General features: G+C 43.0%; 1 protein-coding gene across 1 annotated transcript in view; it reads left to right on the top strand.

Annotated features, from left to right (window-relative positions):
• CASD1 (CAS1 domain sialic acid O acetyltransferase 1) overlaps nt 1-24411 on the top strand; it is a 163384-nt gene extending 138973 nt beyond the window's left edge. Inside the window, exons 17-18 of the mRNA XM_086941948.1 lie at nt 11999-12091; nt 22616-24411. Coding sequence (XP_086798074.1) covers nt 11999-12091; nt 22616-22882 — 360 coding nt within the window. The 3' untranslated portion in view covers nt 22883-24411. The remainder of the gene's footprint in view (nt 1-11998; nt 12092-22615) is intronic.
• Nucleotides 24412-25007: the final 596 nt, after the last annotated feature.

Raw genomic sequence — 25007 nt, 5'->3', positions numbered from 1 at the left:
CCTGTGATGCATAGACATGAGCAACAGATTATACTTGACATTATGTTACAATATGTTAATATTCTATGCCTCAGGATTACCAATTGTAATATACAATTCAAACATACATTCTCCAGTATTACATCTTTCATAGATTCACATGCTTGTATCTTCCCTGTCGTCATGGTGGGAGTCTCACAGTAACAGAATGACCAAAGCAGTATCATAGAGAAGAAAACTGCATAGAAAAGCCCATAGGGACTGTAGTATTTGGTAACCAGACCTCCTCATTGTTTGGTCCAAAAGTTAGCCAATCAGCATTGCTGCCCTGCCCTCACACTCACCAGCAGAAGCTTCCTGCCTCAGATTTCCAACAGCCTTCGTGTGAGAAAGGAGTCTCCCTGAGCTCTGCTCAGTTTACTGTTCCTGAGTGAACTATTGACCTTTTACTTCTACTGTCTTGTCTACTGGATTAAGGTATTGTGTGTACCTATTTTCTTCATTATGGCTGAAAGCTCTAAAAAGAGGCTGTTCAGGCCTTGCAGATCCTGTGGAAAGGCCAGGCTTTACTCTGAAGATCCTCACAAGGACTGCCTATATTGTCTTCATCCTAAGCATGTAGCTAAGGATTGTAAATATTGTAGAACCTTTTCTGTTAAAACTCTGAGAGACAGAGAGGCTTGTTTGCTGTTATGGCTTCAGAAGAAGAAGGTCACATCAGACTCAGATTCTGGGGAGGAATCTTCTTAAATGACACCTAAATAGAGAAAGTCCTCTCTTTCTGAGGAGAAAGTGGAGCCTAAGAAGAGTAAATCAAAAGAGAAAGCAGCGTCTTCTCTCCCTATTACTCCTCTAAAGAAGCTGTCAGGTCTGAAAGGGACAGGGTCTGCTCCGTCGACCAGTTCCCTAGCTTCTACTACAAAATCTGTGGAAAAATCTTCAGTTCCGTCGACGACGACTTTTTCCACGACGACGGCTTAGTCGACGATAGGATCTAAAGCAGCGTCGACGGCGACCACGTCAACGACGACAACGTCGACGAGTAAGGCCCCCGTCGACATCCTCGTCGTCGTCGACGGGGGCCTCGTCGACGGTGGTCCCGTCGACGACGGCTTTGGTGCCGACGGCTCCGTTGACGGTGACCACATCGTCGACGGCACCGTCGACGAAAATCATACTTTCAACGGCAAAGGCTTTTAAATCACCACAGTCGAAGACTATGATTTCTATTCGGTCATTTCAGTCGTCCAGGGGTTCGGCGACTATCAGCAAATGTGCGGAATTCACATAATGGACGCAGATTTCACCTTTACCTCCATCTTCTTTATTGGAACAAGATTCAGATGGAGAGGAATCCTCAGGTGCTGCCTACAGTCCCTCACAGCTCAAAATAAAGAGCCAGGACACAGACGAAGAAGAGGTATTTTCCTTCAAGGACAGGGCTCAGTCTTCTAGATATGAGTCTTTCCAAGAAACATGTGATTATAATGAGGAAGAAGAGCAACAAGAGGAGTCACGAGAGGAAGAGCGGCAGGAGACAGTTCCATACCTGTGTCTCTTGTATCTGACCTCAGGTTCATGATAAACGATTATTACCGTCGTTTTCCGGAGGCAAATGCTCCTCAATCATCTACGCCGGTGGCTTCATCGCAACCTCCAATGACACAATCTACCTCTCAGGAGCAGGGGGTGAGATCACCGCCAGTGATAACAATAAGGAATGATCTAACGGAATCTTGACGAGGATGATCAGCCTGAAGAAGGGGAGATTGTACATGATGCTACGGGGCAGGAATGGAATGAGTACATTTTGCCATCGGCCCCGTCACCTACTCCGCTGCCATCCACCTCTCCTCCTCAAGACATCGGAGGGTTCCATGACATCATGGAAAAGGCGGCTAAGAGATATAATTTGGATATGGAAATTAAAGAAACGGAATGTTTCTTGTATGATTTCAAGGATGACGCCAGGAAATCGACTCGCTCGATACCGATTATCCCTCACGTTTTGGGAAGAAGGCCTAAAAATTTTAAAGCCACCGGCTTCCATAGCGGTTTCCGTTCCAAGAATCGAAAAAAAAGTATAGAGCGACAGAGTCTGCTGCAGCCTGTCTAATAGGACACCCCAGACCGGAGTCAGTTGTGACGCAGGCGGCGCAGGGGAATTCTAAGAACCCGGTGGCTACTTCATTGGTGCCACCAGACAAAGAAGGACGGAGAATGGAAAGTGCCGGTAAGAGGTTTGCGGTCATGGCAGCCTCTACTATTAAAGCAGCCAATGCTATGGCCCTTATTAGCCGTTTCAACAGGCAAATGTGGTCAGATCTGGCACCCATACTGTCTGCACTACCGGAGGATAGGAAAGAGGAAGCAGCGGCTATCCTCAAAGATGGAGCAAAGTCTGCTGCTGAATCAATTGACATCGCCATGGACGTTTCATCTATGGCTTTCAGACAGATGGCTGGGGCAGTTTCGCTTCGCAGACAAGGTTGGCTTAAAGCAACATCGTTTCGTCCGGAGGTGCAGGCGAAAATTGTAGATATGACATTTTATGGCGAAAATTTATTTGGGAAACATATAGACGAAGCGCTACTAGGCATCAAATCTGACACGGATACTGCTAGAGCGCTGGGGTCTCTTCAACAAGGACGGTTTCAGTCCTTTCGTAAAAGGGGTGCAAGAGGTCAATTCAATCAGAGATCCTCATATCAGACCAACAGATATCAGCCTTATAACCAACAGGGATATCGACAATACAATTCAAACACCCAGTACAGGCCCTCCAACTCCTCTTACCAGCAGCAGTCTAGGGGCAAATCCACCAACAGAGGGAAGAATCAACAATCTAACAGACGTCAATGATTTCAGGCCAGCGCTCCCACACAGCAGATCCCGGAAAACGACCACTATCTGTCTCAATACTTCAACAACTGGATGTCCATAACATCGGACAAATGGGTTTTGGATGTCATAAGCAGAGGCCATACCCTAGAGTTTGTACAAATGCCACCAGATCATCCTCCGGTGCTCAGGCACAACCAGCATCGTCAGGAGCTACAGAAGGAAGTCCATTCTCTGTTGCAGAAGGGGGCTATAGAAGAAGTACCACAACAACACAGAGGGAAAGGCTTCTATTCGCATTTCTTCCTCATCAAGAAGAAACAAACTCTGAAATGGAGACAGGTATTGGATTTGAGGGATCTCAATCTCTACATAAAAAAGATTCCCTTCAGAATGCTCTCATTACAAGAGATCCTTCTAATGTTAAAAAAGAAAGACTACATGGCGTCATTGGATCTCATGGACGCGTACTTCCATATTCCAATTCATCGGAAGCACAGAAAGTATTTAAGATTCACCGTGGAGAGTCGCCATTTTCAATTCAAAGTCCTCCCATTCGGTCTCAAATCGGCCCGAGGGTGTTTACCAAATGCATGGCCCCGGTGGCGGCCCATTTAAGATTACATGGGCATTACATTTACCCATACCTGGACGACTGGCTGATAACAGGTCCATCATTCAGAGAAACCACAAGGTCTCTTCAGTGCTGCATTCGGCTATTCCAGCGTTTGGGACTAAGGACCAACTTGGAGAAGTCCTCGCTTATACCAGCTCAGGGCATCCACTTCTTAGGAGCATGGATATGCACCAAGGCAGTGGAAGCTTATCCTTCCGAGGATCGGATGAAGAAGATAATGGGTCTAGCAACGACCCTTCAGGCAAAAAGGTTCACTTCGGTGAGACTGTACAAATCCATGCTGGGGATGATATCTTCTTGCATCCCATTGGTGCCAAACTGCCGTCTTCGAATGAGACCTTTGCAGGAACAACTGGACGAGCAGTGGGTTCAGTCTAAAGGAACCTTCGAGGATCGGATTACCATCACTCACCGTATGAAGGTGGCCATGTCATGGTGGAAGGTTCAGAAGAACTTAAATCAGGGTCTGAATTTTGTACCTCAGGATCACGATTATGTGATGACAACGGACGCCTCATTGCAAGGGTGGGGCGCGCACCTTCAAGAGCTGGAGATACAGGGCCTCTGGTCAGACTGGGAGGCACAGCTTCTCATAAATATGCTGGAACTCAAAGCGGTGTTTCTGGGGCTTCAAGCCTTCTTCCCAGGATCAGGCATTTGTCGGTGCTCATTCAAACGGACAGCACCACGACAATGTTTTACCTTCTAAAGCAGGGCGGAACAAGATCCAAACGACTATCTGTGTTGGCGCAAAGGATATGGAAATGGCTGATAACTCGCGGCATTTCGATTCAGGTTCAGCATATACAGGGCATCCTCAACACACGGGCAGATGCCCTGAGTCGCTCAGCGAGTGTGACGCACGAGTGGGAACTGCACGACACTCAGCTTCGAAAACTGTTTCAAAGGTGTGGCACTCCCACATTAGACTTATTCGCAACCAGAGACAACTCAAAATGCGTCCAGTTTGCATCCAGGTACCCTCAGCAGGATTCCAAGGGGAATGCATTTCACATGGACTGGACGGGAATGTTCGCCTACGCGTTCCCTCCAATTCCGTTGATACCGCGAGTACTTCGCAAAATGAGGTTAGAACCGTGTCATGTCAGTCTGATAGTGCCAGCCTGGCGTAGGCAGGCATGGTTTTCAGAACTGCTACAGATGTCGAGAAACAACAAAATGCAACTCCCGACATTCCAGAACCTCATCTCCATGAGCGACGGTCAGATTCTGCATCCAGACCTACGATCGCTAAAATTGTCTGCATGGAACCTCATGAGCGGGAATTCCAAGATTTGAACATTCCACAAGAATGCAGACATATTCTATCACAAGCCAGAGATATGTCAACCAACAAGACATATGCAGCTAAATGGTCTCGTTTCTGCCACTGGTGTGCTAGTCAAAACCTGCACCCGTTGACGGTACCCCCCGAAAGTATCCTGCCTTACCTGTTATCATTATCTAAGGCAGGTCTGTCACATGCCTCAGTAAAGGTGCATTTGGTGGCAATATCGAGTTTCAGGAGAAAGCCAGATGAGCCGTCTCTCTGGTCTACCAGGATAATAAAGGAGTTTATTAGAGGACTTTTTAGAGTTTTTCCACCCATTCGGCGCCCGCCAGTGCCATGGCACCTCAATACAGTTCTGGCACAACTTATGAGGCCGCCCTTCGAGCCTATTCACAAGACTGACTTACAGTTCCTTTCGTGGAAAACAGCCCTTCTGTTCACCTCAACGAGCCGATAGTTTTACCCTCATTCTTCAGCAATCCCTCATCTGACGCAGAAAGAGCTTTGCACTCTTTGGACATGGCTAGATGTCTGAAGTTCTACATTGAGCGAACAAAGGCATTCCGCAAATCCAAACAATTATTTATCGCATATGAAGGACAAAGGAGAGGCCTTCCTCTGTCAAGACTGAGTATTGCCAGATGGATATCATCGGCTATCCTGAAATGTCATGAAAAAGCGGGAAAGCCGCTCTCTTCCAAGGTGAACGCACATTCCACCAAGAAGATGGCGACATCAATGGCCTTGTTCGCAGGAGTGTCGCTGCCCGACATCTGCAGAGCGGCGACGTGGAAGAGTGTGCATTCTTTCACCAAGCACTACTGTCTGGACACTGCCTGGAAGGAGGACACGGCAGTGGGACAAGCTGTTCTGAAGCGCCTATTTCATTAAGGTATACTTTGACTATGTTAATATTCTATACAGTACAGTGTTATAGGTATACTTCTATTTATATATATATATATATATATATATGTATATATAATATGCTATCATTAGAACGTTCTATTATGTTTTTCTAACAAAAACTTGCACAATATACTTTGAAAAGGAATTTAGTTTTTATTCCTATCTGACTTGTGTATTTTAGATCATGAAATTGCTTTCCTGCAGAACTTCCTTCTGGGTTCTATCCTGGAAATGCTGCAGGTTTTTGTGAGCACTACTTACTACTCTGATACAAGCATGTGAATCTATGAAAGATGTAATACTGGAGAAGGAATTAGTTACTTACCTGTACACTATAGTTCTCCAGTATTATCTTTCATAGATTCACATGCGCCTGCCCGCCTCCCCGTTTCTCAGGCAGAACCTGTTTCTCGGTAATTATCCATGTCTCTCACTCTGGGACGGAAATCTGAGGCCTGAAGCTTCTGCTGGGGAGTGTGAGGGCAGGGCAGCAATGCTGATTGGCTAACTTTTGGACCAAACAATGAGGAGGTCTGGTTACCAAATACTACATTCCCTATGGGCCTTTCTATGCAGTTTTCTTCTCTTTGATACTGCTTTGGTCATTCTGTTACCGTGAGACTCCCACCATGACGACGGGGAAGATACAAGCGTGTGAATCTATGAAAGATCATACTTGAGAACTATAGTGTACAGGTAAGTAACTAATTCCTTCAATCATTTTGAAAACAAATTCTCCGCCTGTATAAACATGTAAACATTACAGTTTTATCTCTGTTTCAAATTTCAATAAAAATACATCCTAATAAAGGGCTTGGTGCTTATAGTGTGCAAATATATATACACAAGTGCAATTATCAGGAAGTTTTTAGCAGCAATATAATATAATCCTTTCCTAAGAAGAGCAATTCATTCCAATCTTGTATTACAAAAAACTATTTCAACAGTAGTGCCATCATTGTCCTGTTGTCTAACCACATATCTTTACTGCTCCAATGAAGTGGCTTTAATTTCATGTTGCCTTTGACCAACGTAGTTCTTCATTAAAGTGCAAATGCATATTAATAAAGTGACCTGTCCAACTTGACAATTTAATTATGCTTGAATGCAAAATAACTGTAGTCACGTCTCAGCGTGTACAGTCAAGCCGTGCCGAATGGGTGATTAAATATTGCTGCCCTAATGCATTAGATCAACCCTCTTGTGCTAAGGCAATTTTGCTATAAAGTACTAAAACTGTTTGTAAAGTGACCCGTGCATAGTTCAAGGTCAATTAAATGATATGATATAAGGTTAATACATTATTAACCTGTAATTCAATTCAACATCCTGATTTATGTTTTTCTAAAGTGACTGGTGCATCAACGAAAATTTATAAATGGAAACTTAAATAGCTCATCATTAAACACTATTTCACAAATATTATATTTCTATTGATGCTTTCATGAGGTAAACCACTGCATAAATACACATACAATGCCACAGAGTCTGTACACGTTACTCAAATCTCTACAGAGAACACCATGCATCCTTATCGCATTTAAATGCTGCTGCTCTCGTTCTGATGGTAATGTTAAATTGGATTATAAAAAATAGTGTACATTCTCACTTATCTTCAATCCATTAGGTATTTTGGAGCCCAACTCTAAAATGAATCTGGATTCTAACTGTCTTAGTGATCTTTCTTTGTTCCCTCCTTTACTTAAAACCGGCACTGCTCCTATTAAAAAATATTTGAGCCCACTAAGATTGTTGATATGGACCAGTTTATACTGCCATGCCATGCCATGCCAGTCAGAGTTTGCAATCGCTCTGATGTGTTTCAGGATTCTCAAGTCTACCTGCAGTTTGGTACTTCCCACATAGTTTAAGCCACATGAGCATTCGAAAACATAAGCAGCCAATTCCGTTTTGAATGTGTGGTGGCCCTTGACCTTAATGTGCTTTTCACTAAAAGCTGATCTAAAACTGGATTTATTGATTCCAAAGGTACTTTCCCTGCAAGTCTTATATTTGTAGAACCCCTCCTTTGCTGATAACCAGTTAGACTTAACCTCCAATTCTGGGTTATTGCTGACTGGGTTATTGCTGACCAGAGAGTCCCTCACAGAGAGAGCTTGCTGGTTTTGAAGGGAGAACTTTAACCAAAGTTAAATCTGTTAGCACAATGGGCCACTGCTTATTTATTATAGATCATATCTGTTTTTCCTGTTTATAATATGTGGTAATAAATGTGATGTCATTCAGCTGTTCTGTAATCTCCAATCCATTCGTACCATCCTCTTGAGCACTATCTAGGGATAGAATGGATTCCTTGGGATGAGAGTTGGCTCTTGTTCTCGCTTGGGCAATGCACTTCTTATTGTATCCTCGCTGCAGAAGTCCATCTCATCCTAGCATGTCACCAAAACTACATATTCTGCGTGTTCTTAAAAATTCCCCATTGGGTAGAATTCTGAATGTATGTCTTGGGTGAAAACTGGACGCATGCAGCATTGAGTTGCCTGCTGTCTCTATTCTATGTATTTTAGCTTCCTATTTACCCTCTTTTATATATAGTTGAACATCCAGGAAGTCAATTGCTAGGCTAGACATCTTAGCTGTAAGTGTGTTGTGTTGTTTTTTATGGCACCTATAAAAGCAGTGTCACTTTCCCTAGTGACCTTCCAGACTATAAAAGCGTTGTCACTGTACCGCCACTACTCCATCACATGTTGTATGTACATCTGTCCATGGTCAGCTAATATGACCCGCTCCTCCCACCAGCCAACGTGTAAACACGTATAGCTGGGGGAGAAGCAGGCACCCATGGCGACCCCTCTTAGTTGTTGGTACACCTCTGTTCGAGGCATATGAGCTGCAGATCACACACTGCATAGGTCGGCATCTGGTGTTGGGCCCGGATGATTACACTTTGCTGTTGTCCTGGAAGAAATCTTTGTAGTCACGAGATAGGTGACTCCTCCTATGGACTATAGTGTGCATAGGCATCGACTCCATCTTCAGATTGTTTTTTCCGCCATCGGGCTCGGATGTGTTTGTCATGCTCCCGGTCGGGTTAGTTACCGATCGACCTTTCGATGCGCAATCCATTACCCTATCGTCTGTATCGTTTTTGATCGCGATTCCTCTCCGATGCGCATAGTTTAAAACCTCGATTCCGGTTGTCCACGCGGGCCGTCGGGCCCACCAGCGCTATCAGGCCTTTGGCCGATGGAAAGAACACCTTTCAAAAAGTGCCCTCGGTGTGGACAGTGTGGACACAAATTCCCCCACACTGATCTGCACCAAGTCTGCAACCTCTGTTTGTCTCCACAACATGGAAGTCGACACTGCCAGGCCTGCACTTCCTTCAAGTCGAAGAAAACCATCAGGAATCGACAGGCTTGAAGGGCCATGGCTCAAGCTTCAGCGCCTCCAGTCGACAGCATTGTCCGAGAGACTCCTGATCAACAGGAGTTAGAAGACACAGAGGAACAGTTGATCATCGATTCTCAAACCGAAGACCCCGATTCCAAACATGGTCAGCAGGTCGATGACGGCAGCATTCCAACAGGTCAACGGGTCGTAAGTACAGAGTTCGACCTTACTGACCCCTTTCACCCCTCCGTTGCCGGACAAGGCTATGGTAACACCTTCACCCTCGGGCCTAGGTGGATGCCATTCTAACACTTCTCACGCCCCACTTTCCGGCAAAGAAGACTAAACTAAAACCTTCAGGTGACTCGGACTCGAGTCAACCATCCCTCCACTCCGACCACGTTCCGGTTCCTAAACTCCCACCGAAGAAAGCTTCGGAACCTAGCCACCCGGAACAGAAAAAATCTTCGGAACCCAAGCAACTCCTACCGAAGAAACACACGGAACCAAAGCAGCCAGAACCGAAAAACCTTTCGGACCAGAAACAACCAGAACCGAAAAAACATCCAGATCCTAAATAACCAGAACCGAACGTGGGCAAGACAGCTGTGGAACACCGCCCTGCTACAACTCTCAGTGGTACCACATCAAAAACTACGCCTCTCTCCACACCTCATAACACAGAACCATGTAGAGATCATGCAACCGGACCCCATGCAGCTGAACCTTGCCATTTGGCTCCTGAGGTCCTAGAATTGGTCTCCCTAAACCTCCCGCCTGATTGCATGGACGTCATCAAAGAAGCTAGACGTCCCACTTCTAGAGCCTGCTATGCAGCCAAATGGAAGAGATTTGTTATCTATTGCAACAATAACAATATCAATCCACTAGATGTTTCCATCCAGCATATTATATGATATTTACTACATCTTCACAGATGTCATTTAGCATATACATCCATCAGGTTACATCTAGCTGCGATAGCAGCTTACCTTCAAACAGACAACATCTGTCGCTCTTCAGAGTTCCTGCCATCAAAGCCTTCATGGAAGGCCTCAAAAGAATAATTCCTCCCAGGGTACCACCCCCACCAGTGTGGAATGTAAACATTGTTCTCACTTGACTTATGGGCCCTCCGTTGGAACCCCTACACAAATGTGAGCTACAATTTCTTACATGGAAAGTCTCCTCTCTAGTGGCTTACGCATCACTCAGAAGAGTAAGTGAGCTCCAGGCACTAACAATTGAGGAACCATTCTTACAAATACATCAAAATAAAGTGGTTCTAAGAACTAATCCAAAATTCCTACCCAAAGTAATTTCACATTTCCACCTCAATCAATCTGTTGAGTTGCCAGAATTCTTATCCCAACCTACAACAGTGGCTGAAAGAGCTCTTCATACACTGGACCTTTAAAAGAGCTCTTCTTTACTATATTGATAGGACAAAGTTCTTCTGTAAAACAAAACAGCTTTTCGTGTCTTTCTCTCTACCACACAAAAACAATCCCATTTCAATAACAGGTATTGCAAGGTGGATTGTAAAATGCATGCAAATTTGCTAACGCAAAGCAAAACGTACTTTATCCATTCCCTCTAGGGCTCATTCCAGCGTAAAATAGGGGCATCCATGGCATTTTCAGGAAACATTCCATTAGATGATATCTACAAAGCAGCTACTTGGTCTACACTGCACACATTCACAAAACATTATTGTGTAGATTTGCAAGCAAAACAACAAGCTGGTGTGGACCAGGCTGTACTCAAAACACTATTTCAGACAACTGCAGCAGATACTGGTGTTCGCCGCTAAGGGAGATAACTGCTATGTAATCTATGCACAGTGTGTGATATGCAGCTCATTTGCCTCCCAACAGAAAATGCTACTTACCAGTATGCATCTGTTATTGCCATGTAGAGCTGCAGAGTCACACACTCCCACCCACCTCTCCGGCTACCTTTATCTGTTCCAGTATTATCTTACTTAGATACACCATACATGGACATCTTTTTCTGTTCTTACACAACTCCATCATTTCACTTCTTTGCGAAAAACAATCTGAAGATGGAGTCGATGCCCAATGCGCACTATAGTCCATAGGAGGAGTCACCTATCTTGTGACTACAAAGACTACTTCCAGGACACCAACAAAGTGTAATCATCAGGGCCCACCACCAGATGGCGACCTATGCACAGTGTGTGACTCTGCAGCTCTACATGCCAAGAACAGATGCATACTGGTAATTAGCATTTTCCTTACCAAATAAAAATAGTTGTTAGTGAGACATAAACTAATCATTTTCAACAGCATTTGATTGTGGTTATACAGATAAATAGATCTCTTGTTTAAAAAAGTACTCAGTTGCCCTAAGGCCATCCTCATGTGCAATACTCGTACACAACAAAGTAATGTCCATAGTTTTTAAACTGTAGTCTTCTTTCCAGTGCACCGGGTGCAACTTTTTCAGAAAATCATGTGTCCTTTATGTATGAAGGGAGGGTGTTACAGAATTCCTCAGAAAAAATCTACATATTGGGAGATCTTCTCAAAGATATTTTCCCTAGCTGATATAATGGGCCTCCCTGGGGTTGGTGTTGTTCCTTTATGCACCATAGTAATCAAATATATGTTCGGTATGGTTGGGAATTCATTGTGCATGAACGAGAATTCTTCCTTGGTTATTAACCCATCACGTTTACAAAGGGTCAACTTCTCTTTAACCAGGATTTTAACCGCCTTGATCTGTTGTATAGATGCTTTTTTGTAACAGCTAGATAGATATATATATATATGTATGTATGTATGTATGTATGTATGTGTGGGATTGGGAAACTCACTTTCTTATTGTAGGAATTGTGATTTGGAACCTAAAACCCTGTATTTTGTATGCTTTTGTTTGACAGATGATGCTCTCATATTTGCAGGAAATGGGAATTGTATCAGATTCATTTAAAATAAATGCATTTTTTCTCCTTTTAGATCTTAGCTTTTGTCCTGATAAGGAATATTCCTGGATATGCACGTTCAGTATATAGTACATTTTTCGCATGGTTTGGCAAAATTTCTTTGGAAGTAAGTAAAAGCAATATTTCATGCACAAATGCTATTTGGTTAGTAGATTTCAGTTTCCATAAGCCTAAAGTTTACATGCATCTATCATATTGGTTAGATTAAAAGTAGCAATTATAAAATGTGCAATACAAAAAAAATCATCATAGTGTGTGATAATTACAATCATAGCAAAAAATAAGAGCAAGTTCATAAATAAGTAAGAAAATAAAAAAGACATGTCCAAAGTGTCATATTTAAAGGATTGTTTGAATGCTGCTGAATCACCAAGTAGCCCCATGTGTGCGAGTGTGTATATATATATATATATATATATATATATATATATATATATATATATATATGTGTGTGTGAGTGTTTGTTGAAGTGCAGCAACATTTTATATAGTTAGATATGGTAATAAGATATTATGTTTAAAAAAAAACTTGGAATTTAAACAAAAATTAAAGTAAAGTTGTAGTTAGTTGTTGAAATGAGATAAAAACTACCACAAAAGTGTATTTAAAAAACTCTGAAATTCACAAGGACATAGATAATACCATGACCATTTCAAACCCCCTTTTCGAAAGTTATTCTGAATTTTGTGGAGAGAAACCATTCATTGTTCCTTGTAAACTGTACCATAATAGAAGAGCTGTGGACTTTCTGACATTGTTTATGCGTAGACACATACGCTTACCCTCTGCTGTTCCATATATTGCCCATTAAGATAGGCTGCATCTTGTAGGCTTTCTTGATTTCCTTCTCCATATCAAACTGATGCAATGTTATATAGCTTAATTCTATCATTAAAAACACAAGAAAATGCCTACTCATTAGAAATTTACGATGCGTCTCATGGACAGTAAATGAGGGGATGTAGTACTTTTGGCTCATTGCATTTTCTGATTTTGGGTAACCTAAACACCTAATAAAAGTAAATCAGATGACTGCAGCAGGTTAGCAGAAGTGCTGTTGCTGCTCACAACAGCACCAATGAGTGTTGCTAAAGTAGGGCCGGGAAGAAGCAAGTGGCTCCTTTATCTGTAGGCCTAATTCCTAATGCTATTACACTCCGGATACGTGATCAGTTTTTATGATATAATTGTTTTCTGTAAATTCCTTCGCCACTTCTTTATATAATGGACCAAAAAAAGGTACACTGTGTAAAGAGTCTAGGCAAACCCTGATTGGTTTACAGAGCCACAAATGTGCTCTTTTGTGGTGATTTATGACCAGCTGTGCGTATCAGAGGGTAGTGCTAAGCATTTGTTGACACACACACAAATAGTAAATAAGACACACACTCAAGAATATATTGGAGACCAGTTTAGAAACAACAAGTAGCTTTTTTATCTAAATTTTGATACCAAGAATTTTGACAGCAAGTTAGTACTCTTTACAATATTGGATTTTAGCAGGTACGTAAAAAGTTTACTTGATACGTCTCTACGCACAATGTGTTCCCACGGGAGAACTTGCATGTATAGTATACAGCTGTGTGCCCCGTTTCTGGGGTCTGCTTCAGGACTTAGGGTCGTAAGGGGCTAAAGTCCAATGTACTACCAGCAGATTCTCGTTAACTTCCCTGTGGCGACTGGGTGCAGAGGTGCTGTTTCCATTGGTACCTGTGCTCACGTCAGCAAAGAGAAGGGGGTCCACCTAGATCCAGGCTGCAGATTATAGCTTCTTGTTTGGTGAATGTGCTATAGTTGGAGCCCATATTGTCTTTTCCAGGCGCCACCGGAAGACCACTCCCAGCAGAATCTCCAGAAAGTCTACTCTACAATGGTCATGGGGGTGTATGGAAAGTTGGGTCACTATCCCTGTAGAGTTCACAAGGTCCACAGTATGAATTGAGTTGGGTGCACATCCACACTCCTGGCAAAGGAGCTTGTCCATACCCTTGTCCATCCCAGCCTGAGAAAGGACCTAGGTTAGAGGTAGAGATTCCCATGCCTATTGATGCATCCAGTCAATCGTGTGATACCACATCATCTCTCCATCTCAAATTGCCTCTCACAAAGACAGAATGGTACCTGTCCCCTCCCACCTCACCCCCACTTTGGAAGCATTGTAATTACATGCCCAAATGGCAGCTCATTCCAAAACCAGAACACACCTGTTCGAGGCATATGAGCTGCAGATTACACACCGTGCAGAGATCGCCACCTAGTGTTGGGCCCGGATGTTTGCAGTTTGTTTTTGTCCTTAAAAGTTTTTTGGAAGTCACTAGATAGGTGACTCCTCCTTTGGACCATATTGCGCATGGGCACCGGCTCCATCCTCAGATTGTTTTTTTCCGCCATCTGGCTCGGATCGGTTTTCTGCGCTCCGGTTTGGAACTGATTTTCCTTCGACACGCAATCCTCACCCAGTTCGACGGTATGGTTTAGATCGCGGTCCCCATCGACTAGACTCTTCGCGACTTCGAAGTCTTCGATTCCGGTCATCGACGAAGGCCTTCGGGCATTCCTGGGCCTTACTCTCTGGCTCATTCAAAAAGTGTCCTCAGTGTGGCTCGAAGATTCACCTCATCGATCTACATGAGGTGTGCAACCTTTGCCTCTCTCCGGAGCACAAGGCCAAAGACTGTTCCGCTTGTGCCTCCTTCCGCTCCAAGAAGACGATTCGGGACCGACAAGCTCGAAGAACAATGGCTCGCTCGTCGGCTTCGATCCCGGACGACATCTTTGAAGAGGGCGTCGACGTGCCTGAACAACAGCGGGCCAAACAAAGCGCCAGCTCTTTTGATGCCGAAGACTCAGACGTTGAGGACATCACTCCAGCTCAACGGGTCGTAAGTAAGAATGTCGACCCCGACCCTTCTTCGACACCCTCCAAAAAGGCTTCGGTCACACCCTCCCCTTCGGGCCCGGGTGCACACCGAGAGACTGCTTCCCACACCCTGTCTTTGGGCCCGGCAAAGAAGCCTATTAAGCCTTCAGGCGGCTCGGGCTCGAGTCAGCCTATTCCCAGTGTTGATCCCATACCGACACCGAAAAAGAAGCCACCTTCCTTGTCCACGCCGACCGCTGCTTCGGCACCCAAGCACTCGGCGCCGAAGACTGGCACCGGCTCATGGACGTCAAAACCGCAGTCAGAGCTGAGTAAAAAACTACCTAAAGGTCCCGACTCCCATGCTTCGGAGCCGGAAAATCCCCTGGAACCGAAAAAACATGTTCTGGTTAAAGACATTTCAAAAGGTCGCAATTCTAAGCCGAAAGACCCTAGACCAGCTACTGGGTTGGTGCCGAAAAAACCTCCGGAACCGAGAACTTCGACACCGAAGGGCCTGCCATCCACAAAAGACTCTTGTAAAGGATACTAAGACTGGCCAACTGACTATTCGCTCCAAGAAGAGACCACTAGAGGTGCCTGCACCTCCTCCTTCAAAGAAGTGCGACATTGCAACCTCTCCATTAAGGTTCCCTTCCTCACCACCTCCCCATACTCTTCCTCCTCCTCTACTTCCTCCCCCACATAATTTTCCTACACCATCCCCTAATCCAGATGATATAGATCAGACTCTGATGACACAGGTGGGGGTGCACATGACCCAGTAGGGACCAATAGTCCCCCTCAATCACCTAATCGTTGGGATGATTATACCACCCCTGATGTGCCTTACGTCCCTCAAGATGATGTCTATCCCTCCAGGCCACCCCCCCCAGAGGACACTATAGGTTTTAACCTACTAGTCCATAGGGCTGCTCAATACCATGGAGTCGACTTGCACACAGACACTGTGGAGGAAGATTTCTTATTAGACACTTTTGATACTACACCAAGGTCCACTTCCATTTTGCCAATGCTTAAGGGGGTCATTAAGCATCCAACAGAGGTATTTACAGATCCTGTCAGGGCTTGAGTACTCAACCCCCACATTGAGAAAAAATACAAAGCTGCCCCTACAGATCCAGTTTACATTAGAGGCCCAGCACCACTAGATTCCTTGGTAGTCTCTAACGCACGTAAACATGCCAATTCACAAACATCAGGTGAGGCCTCATCACCAGATAAGGAATCTAAACTCCTGGATGCCTCCGGCAAACGAACAGCGTCATAGACAGCTAACATATGGCGCATTGCCAATACTCAAGCGCTATTGGCACGATATGACAGGGCACATTATGATGAACTGGAATCCATAATGCAGCATCTACCAGATAAATATAAAAACAGGGCCAATGAACTCATACAGGAAGGTAAAAATATCACCAAAACTTCCATTCGTTGTGCCCTAGATGCCGCAGATACTGCCTCAAGACACCAATGTCCTGTTACGTAGGCATGCCTGGCTACCTATTTCAGGTTTTAAACCTGAAGTACAACATTCCATCCTCATTCCTCATTCCATCCTCAATCCTCATTCCATCCTCAATCAGCCATTTGATGAGAAACACCTATTTGGCCCTAATGTCGATGTATCTTTAGAGAAAATGAAAAAAGACACCGACACAGCTAAATCTATGGGAGCCTTGCAACTGCAAGCTCCCAGATGTTCTTTTTGTCGCTCATCATATAGAGGCAACCCAAGAGGCTACTCTTCTGATAGCCCCTCCACTTCCTATAAGATCCCTAGCCAATCCACATTCACTAAGGGCTACCAAAGAGGGGGTTACAGGGGTAACAACAACAAAGGCAGAGGCAAAACCAACAACTCCAGCTCTACCTCCACCCCTACCCAATGACTTTCCTCCACTTCCCCCCCACCCTTCCACTCCTGTGGTGGGTAAGACTACAATTCCTTCCTGCCTGGACCAACATCACATCAGACAGGTGGGTGCGACAAATTATTTAATCAGGTTACTGTCTAGAACTAACATCTAACCCCCCAAGCATACCACCCAAACAGCGTCCAATGTCACAAGAGCATCTGTCACTGCTAAAGCAAGAAAATCTCGGCTGCAAAAAGGTGCAATAGAACCAGTTCCTCTGCACCAACAAAACAAGGGAGTCTACTCCCTATACTTTCTTATCCCAAAGAAGGATAAGGCCTATTCTAGACCTCTAAACATATACATACAGTCAGACCATTTTCACATGGTCTCACTTCAACAAGTCCTTCTTCTTCTGTTACAAAACAACATCCTTGCTACTCTATATCTCAAGGATACATACTCCACATTCCCATTCACAAAGCTCACAGGAAGCATCTCAGATTTGTAATAGACTGGCAGCATTATCAATTCAAAGTACTCCCTTTCAGAGTCACAACAACACCAAGAATATTCACCAAGTGCCTAGCAGTAGTGGCAGCACATTTACGAAGACAGCAAATTCACGTCTTCCCATACCTGGACGACTGTCTCATAGAAGCCAGCTCCTACAACCAGTGTGTGGAATACACTCATGCCACCATCCAACTGCTTCACAACTTGGGGTTCACAATAAACAACACCAAGTCCCATCTGCAACCATCCAAAGTACAACAGTACCTCGGTGCCACAATAAACACCACAACAGCGCTCGCTTATCTCACTCCAGTAAGGATAGCCAGCATGAAAGCTCTTCTCACAAAGTTTCAGCCACAACACTCCCTTCCAGCACGAGTGTTCATGCAGCTCATAGGGATGATGGCCTCTTGCATTTTCATAGTGCCCCATGCAAGACTTCAAATGCGTCCTCTCCAAGAATGCTTAGCACGTCAATGGAACCAGGCTCAATGTCAATTAACAGACCTAGTGTTGGTGGACGGTCGGACTCATTGCTCTCTGCAGTGGTGGAACACCAAAAACCTTTCCAAAGTGCGACCTTTCCTAGAGCCAGTTCCGCAAATAGTCTTGACAGCGAACACATCGCTCTCCGGCTGGGGAGCCCACCTACTGCAACACACCATGCAAGGCAGGTGGACACCACAACAAAAGTTACTCCATATCAATCATCTGGAGTTACTAGCCATATTCCTGGCATTGAAAGCTTTCCAAAAGCAAGTATCAAACAAAGCTGTGTTAGTCCGCACAGACAACGAGACAGCCATGTATTAGATACAGAAACAGGGCGGAACACACTCCCTGCAACTCTAAACAAGCACAGAACATATGGCGGTGGGCTATACCTCAAAACATATTCCTCTTAGCCCAGCATGTTCCAGGAGTACAAGATACCATAGCAGATCTGTTAAGTCGTCAGTCACAACAGACCTACGAGTGGGAACTTCATCCGCAAGTTCTTCAACCATTCTTTCAGATGTGGGGACAACCTCAAATAGACCTCTTTGCCACCCACGAAAACGTCAAAGGCCCAAGCTTCGCTGCCAGATATCCACACCCACTGTCCAAAGGCAATGCGATATAGATGAACTGGTCAGGTAGATTTACGTACGCTTTCCCGCCTCTACCACTCATGCCACTAGTAGTACACAAACTACAGCAGCATTCCCTAATTGCTTCAACGTGTGCCAGACAGCCATGGTACACCACACTGCTACAACTGCCTGTAGTACCACACAAAAAACGATACCTATCTCCACGTCTTTTAACACAGAACCATGGAGAGATCAGACACCCGGACCCAGCTCAGCTCAACCTTGTGGTCTGGCTCCTGAAATCCTAGAATTCGGATATCTTAACCTTCCTCCTGACAGCATAAACGTCATAAAAGAAGCTAGACGTCCAACCACTAGAGCATGCTATACAGCTAAGTGGAAACGCTTTGTAATATATTGTCACAACAACAATATTAATCCCCTAGACGTGTCTATTCAACACATCATCAGATACTTACACCTCCAAAGATGTTACTTAGCCTACACATCTATTAGACTGCATCTTGCTGCCATAGCAGCATATCTTCAAAACAGACAGCATCTATCTCTGTTTAGAGTGCCTGCTATTAAAGCCTTCATGGACATGGTCTACACCGCACACATTCACAAAACACTATTGTGTAGATGTGCAAACTAAACAACAAGCTAATGTGGGCCAGGTTGTTTTCAAAACACTATTTCAAACTACTGCAACACATAGGGGTGGTTGCCGCTAAGAGTGGGTACTGCTATGCAATCTATGCACAGTGTGTAATCTGCAGCTCATGTGCCTCGAACGGAAAATGCTACTTACCAGTATGCATCTGTTCTTGGCATGTAGAGCTGCAGAGTTACACACGCCCACCCGCCTTCCCGGCTACCCGTATCTATTCCTGTATTATCTTAATTAGATACAGCTTACTTGGACATCCTTCCTTTTCTTGCAAAGCTTCTTCATTTCCTTAACGGCGAAAAACAATCTGAGATTGGAGCAGATGCCATGCGCTATATGAGCCAATGGAGGAGTCACCTATCTTGTGACTTCCAAAGAACTTTTCAGGAAAAAAACAAACTGCGAACATCCGGGCCCAACACTAGGTGGTGATCTATGCACAGTGTGTAACTCTGCAGCTCTACATGCCAAGAACAGATGCATATTGGTAAGTAGCATTTTCCTTTTCTTCTATATTTACTATGCTTCCAGGTATGCCTGTTCCCTCCAAGGGACAAAGTCCTGGGAAGCAGGGACACAAGTCTGGGTCTGTTCTTCACCAACTCCTTGGGGCATTCTTACTACTACTTAGCAGATCTTCCGACTCTGTCCTGTTATTCTAGCTGAAGTTTCTTGCTGCCCCTGAAATAGACCTGTTATTCTTTGTGACCTTTGATCTGCCAGATGGTGCATCACGGTAATTAACTTAGCCAGCCAGTTCAAAACAAACATTTCATTATGCTAATTCATAAAGTGTATTAAGGAGCCTTGGTATTTCAGAAATGATCTGAGATCTGGATATTGTGCCAAGGATTATAGGTTCAAGGCAGAGCCTCACGTTGTATTATATTCTAAAGCTGCAGTTTAAACATAATTTATAGATAAATTGCACAAAGTGAAAAATCTACAACACATAGATACACCTTAACTAAGTGAAATAGTACAGTTGATTTTAATTGCTTGATTTTAATTGAATTTAAAATGGCCCACATCTGCCGTAGTATTTTGAGGTGATTAATTGCAGGGATGGTGTCCTGCTTTTCAAAATATATTTTTTGACGCCAACGGTGGTTTTTCCGCCGATGTTCAGAGGCTTGGCGCCATGGAGCCCAATTCCTCCTTGACTCTTTTGTTTCTTTGTGTCTCTTGTACCATACTCCATGTTTGGTTACTTGAACCATAATGCAATATTCTGATTTTACTGACCTAATAAAGAGTATAGTAGGGTGCTTTAGAACAAATGTCGGAGCACCAAGTACTGACGAAGGACCAGCAATCCCCACTTCCCCCCCCAATTGTGTCCTTCAGAGTCAAACATTATATCCGCATTCTTTTCAGTTCTGAACGGTCTCTCCGTCCCTCTTCTTGATTAACTCACTTGCAATGACAGACATAATGGGATAAAAACTTGTTTTTAACCATTGATGTCCACAGTCAAAACATTATGGTAAAGTACTGTCCATAGGTGCTCTTCCATAAGATTGATCTTGAGTCACTTCAAAGAAATTCACCCCCACAAAGGAACACCCCTAAATAAAATAACTGTTTATATAGCCATGGTTAATAGATATTTTCTTTGCTGCTTTACTGCTATCAACGTGGTCTATTTTATCCTGTCACTGCTATCTGGTGACAGGACAAAATAGACCACATTGTAGATGCACCATGGTATCTATTGCCTTACATACATGATTCATGCATATGTGGGCTTCCCCACATATGCATTCTTCTGATATTTCCCTCAGTGCTTCCTTCCAGCGTAACATCTTTGTCTTACCCTAAGCTGCTTGATGCCACCATTCTCATGATCTTAATTTGAGTTGCTCTGAATATACACACAATTTGAGAATAGGAAAGGGATGTTAGGAATAGGATAGAATGAGCGTTTCTTTTTTTTCCAGAGTTTTATATAGCGCAAACTCAACCCGAAGGTATAAGACCACTTTACATGAGCACCAGTTGTGTTACAGACAGACACATTCGTTTTTGTTAGGCACGGGGAGATTAAGTGATTTGCCCAGAATCGCAGGGTGTTGAGCGTTGTTGCCGAGACTCAAACCCGGTTCCCCAGATTTGAGGCCACCACCTTAGTCATTAGGCCACATACTCGCTCCAACATTAATGTTCATTGTAATCTCAGGTAATCTATTACCAAGACTCTTAATCTGACCCGTCTATCATTAATGTGTCTGTTCACACCATATGGCTTTATTAGGTAAAATTCGATAGCACAGTGTCTCTTGTCCTATTGATTACAATACACATGGCAAGGTCTTTGGGTTAACCCTCTTCAACCTTTGAGATTTTGGACCCGCTTCTTTCAGTTGCAGATATTGTCCATCACTTCTTAGATAGCCGAGAGGTATATTTTCATCTCAACTCGTCCTATTGGCTGCTTGATGTATCATTCTGTCACCTATAGAATACTTCTACTGCAATGTCTAAGGGGCTATTTTATATATGCAAAATGCATTCAGCCATTCTACATTTGCTCATTTAGTTCTTTATTTCATGCATGAGTTGAATACAGAAAGTAATCCTTTTATGTTTTACACTACCACAGGCACTACTAGTATCACCACCACCAATACCTCACCAAAAATACCACTACCAATACTACTGATATAACCACTACTAATAATTCTACTAAGACAATAAATACCATCACAAAATACCAGTATCCCACCAAAGGTTAGTGAGTAAAGCCAGTACATGTTCAATGTGCTATCGCATGGAAACATTACTACATTCATGTGTTTGCATGTATTGCCTGTTGCCATTGACATTCCCAATACTTGTTCCATAAAGAACTGGCTACGGATAGCAACTCAGAAGGGCAGAGGCATGTAACATGTGCCCTGAGCATGCAAGTATTGTACCTTTGTGCAAGTGCCCCATTTTCAATCAGCTATAGAAGAAGTTTACTATCCCACAGCAAGCTGGCAGTGATTACTACAAGTTGTTAATGAGAGCGCACAGGGATGAGCAATAGAGTCAGCATAAATGCAACCTTATCCTTCACTGATACTTTCCAGTTTAACACCTAAATGTAATCTTCAAAGACACATTTTATATTCATTGATTACCTCATATATTTTTCATATATTGCTTGTATCTGAAAGGCTATAACATGGACTACGCCACATGCTTTTTCAAGCACCGTGCATTGAACAACTGCTCCAAAGCTGAAACGTATTTTGTCCAGCGAATGCTAAAACTATCTCAGGCTGATTTCTTGGAGATCTTGGTATCTTTCCTCCTCCCTTCATTTTTTGAGACGTGAAAATCTTCCCACTCGTACAAACACATGGACGATTATGAACAATGATGAGAAAATAGAAATATTAATCAACATTGTAGCTCTCATTCCCCACTTACCTTACCTCCTTCTCCTCACTTCCAGTTGTCCTAAACCTTCTTTATGATCAAGGATTAGAAAAAGTCCACAAAGTAATTCTTCACTCTGTCTTGAATTACAACAGTTGTTCATTTTACTTAAGAGTTAATATGGCATTATCAAATGTTTTGATGATTGTAGCACGATTCCTAAAGTTGATGATTTACTGTCTTTTTTTTTGTATTGCAGTTGTTTATTTGCCAATATCACATATGGCTAGCAGCTGATACTAAAGGGATCTTGGTGCTGATTCCTGGAAATCCCATGTTGAACATTATCGTCAGCACTTTCATTTTTGTGTGCGTGGCACATGAAATTTCTCAAATCACAAATGATCTTGCACAAATTGTGGTTCCGAAGGAAAAAACTGCTCTTATCAAGAGACTGCTTGGAATAGGTGGATTTTTGGCTCTCCTCCTGTTGTTGTCATCAATTCAAAAACAATTGAAATCTTAGTAGATCAAATCCACACATCTACACTGCAGGCATCCCAGTGAAGAAAGAAGTGAAGGACATTCATTATATATTCTACAACACATCTTACTCAGAGAGCTATATGAAGACTATTGAATCTGTATATATAGATGTGTAAATATGTCAGATCAGGACTTATTTTAAGGAATTCATGAACAGCAAGAGCACTGTTCAAAAGTATGATACTTCTTGTTTTCTATTGAATTCATATTACAGTTTACATATTCCTCTTCCAAAGTATGTATGAAGGCAACCTGTTTCATCTACAGATAGTTTACCATTGTGGTGGGGGATACTTTATAATATATTTATGGACTGCTCCATTTTAGGTGTATTTATCATTGGAGAAGATTTTGAGGAGCAGACTGGATGTGCAATCTTGTTTCCTAGACTTTAAGTCATCTATAAATGTAATATTTCTATTTTTATGGTAATTTGGGCATTATTGTAATTTAAGGTTTATTTATCTTCTCGTATTTTATTAATGTTCTTGGTGTGAGACGCAAGGTTAAACATAAAAATGTGTGTGTGCGTGTTTGTATGCGTGAACTATAGTATGAATAAAAGCAACATTATTGTTATGTTTTTACTTTGAGCAACTTATGCCCACTAGTAACTTCATCATCAACCATAAGTCGGTTGATAAAAACACTGTCAGCTGGTTTGGGCATGATGTATTTTTTCATGTGCATTTTCTGAAGCTAGTGTGTGACACTTGAAGGCTGAAAATGATGCGTGCTTTCTCTTGTTATGTATAGCAGTCATGCTGAAGCAATTTAATTCTTTGCATCAGCAAACAAACACGTTTGTTCACGTTCCCAAAAGTGATTTATACAATCATAGAAAACTCCATTATTTGTAGTCTACATGGATTGGGCTTTGGGTCAGCCCTTGCTTATGGTTAAATACATGTTTTGTCCATCTCAGTTCCCCTCTCCTTATGGGAGGGCTTTCCTCCTTAAACTTGTTTATGTCTCACCACTAGAGCATTTCTTCCTTATCCTTGCTGTTGTTGGATGAGTTGTATCCTTCACTGCTGACATGATGGAACTGTTTTTACTTTTTTCTTTCCTTTTGCCGCCCATTGGATTGTATTTTCTACACTATCATCTTGCTCTCTCTCTACATAGAGTGCACTAAAGGTCTTTACCTCTATCCTGCCTAACCTCCCTCACCCTGTCTATCTCCAGCAGCGAGCCTGCAGAGTCTCCTGTACTGAGCACTATTGTATCTTGTGGTACTCTCTCCTTTTGGCGTCTCTTACCTACTCATGGCTACTATGTGTTCTGTCTTCCTTTGCCCTCTTCTCTGTTTTTCTCTCTCTTGCCACACTGCTCCCACTCTCCTTTCCCGCTCCACACTAGCTACTTTGTTGATTTTGCTGATGTCGATATTTTTAACCCCATAAATGCTGGGGCTTCCAACACACTGCTAAGCCCATTTTTTTAATATTTGGTGCTGTTCGTGCTTAAGCCTGAACTTTTGTTTTCCACTAAAGGGATTCAAGCCAATTTTGTGTCTTTTTTTCCTTTTTTTTAGCTACATGTTGTGAATTCTAAAGGTATCTGTGTTTGTGTATCTCTTTGGGGGGAACAAAGCAAATGGCCAAAATGGAGGAACATTAGATTATTATTTTTTTTTAATTTAGAAAAATGGGAATAACATGTTTCTAAGTAGTAGTCAATATTTCCTATTTTTTCCGTTTATACCTACTTACAATTTGTGCGGGAAAAGAGATGTGAAACTCGTGGTAGAACCTGCAAAACTGTACATTTCTCAAAAATGGATAAAATTCTGAATTGAGAAAGTTGTAATTTTTATAGCTTGCTCATATCTTTTCCAGAAAATGTAATTATTGACCTAAAAAGCCAAGGACAGCATGAGAGGAAAAGTAAAAATAGGTGACAGAGTTTTCACCTGATTTATTTCCCAAACTAACGTACTATTATATTCATTTGACTGTTTCAGTCGAAGGGATATATAGATTCTTTGTTGGTTGACTGAAAGCATACAAAAGCTAACAACCAAGCTCCAGTGTATAATTGTTTTTCATTGTGTACCGACCATTTTTTGTTAAATGTGCCAAGGAATCTGAGTTTGGCAATAG

Source organism: Lissotriton vulgaris, chromosome 10 (genome assembly GCF_964263255.1).
Source record: "Lissotriton vulgaris chromosome 10, aLisVul1.2, whole genome shotgun sequence".
Taxonomy (NCBI): domain Eukaryota; kingdom Metazoa; phylum Chordata; class Amphibia; order Caudata; family Salamandridae; genus Lissotriton; species Lissotriton vulgaris.
Note: the sequence above shows the minus strand (reverse complement) of the source record. Positions and strands in the feature narration are given on the sequence as shown.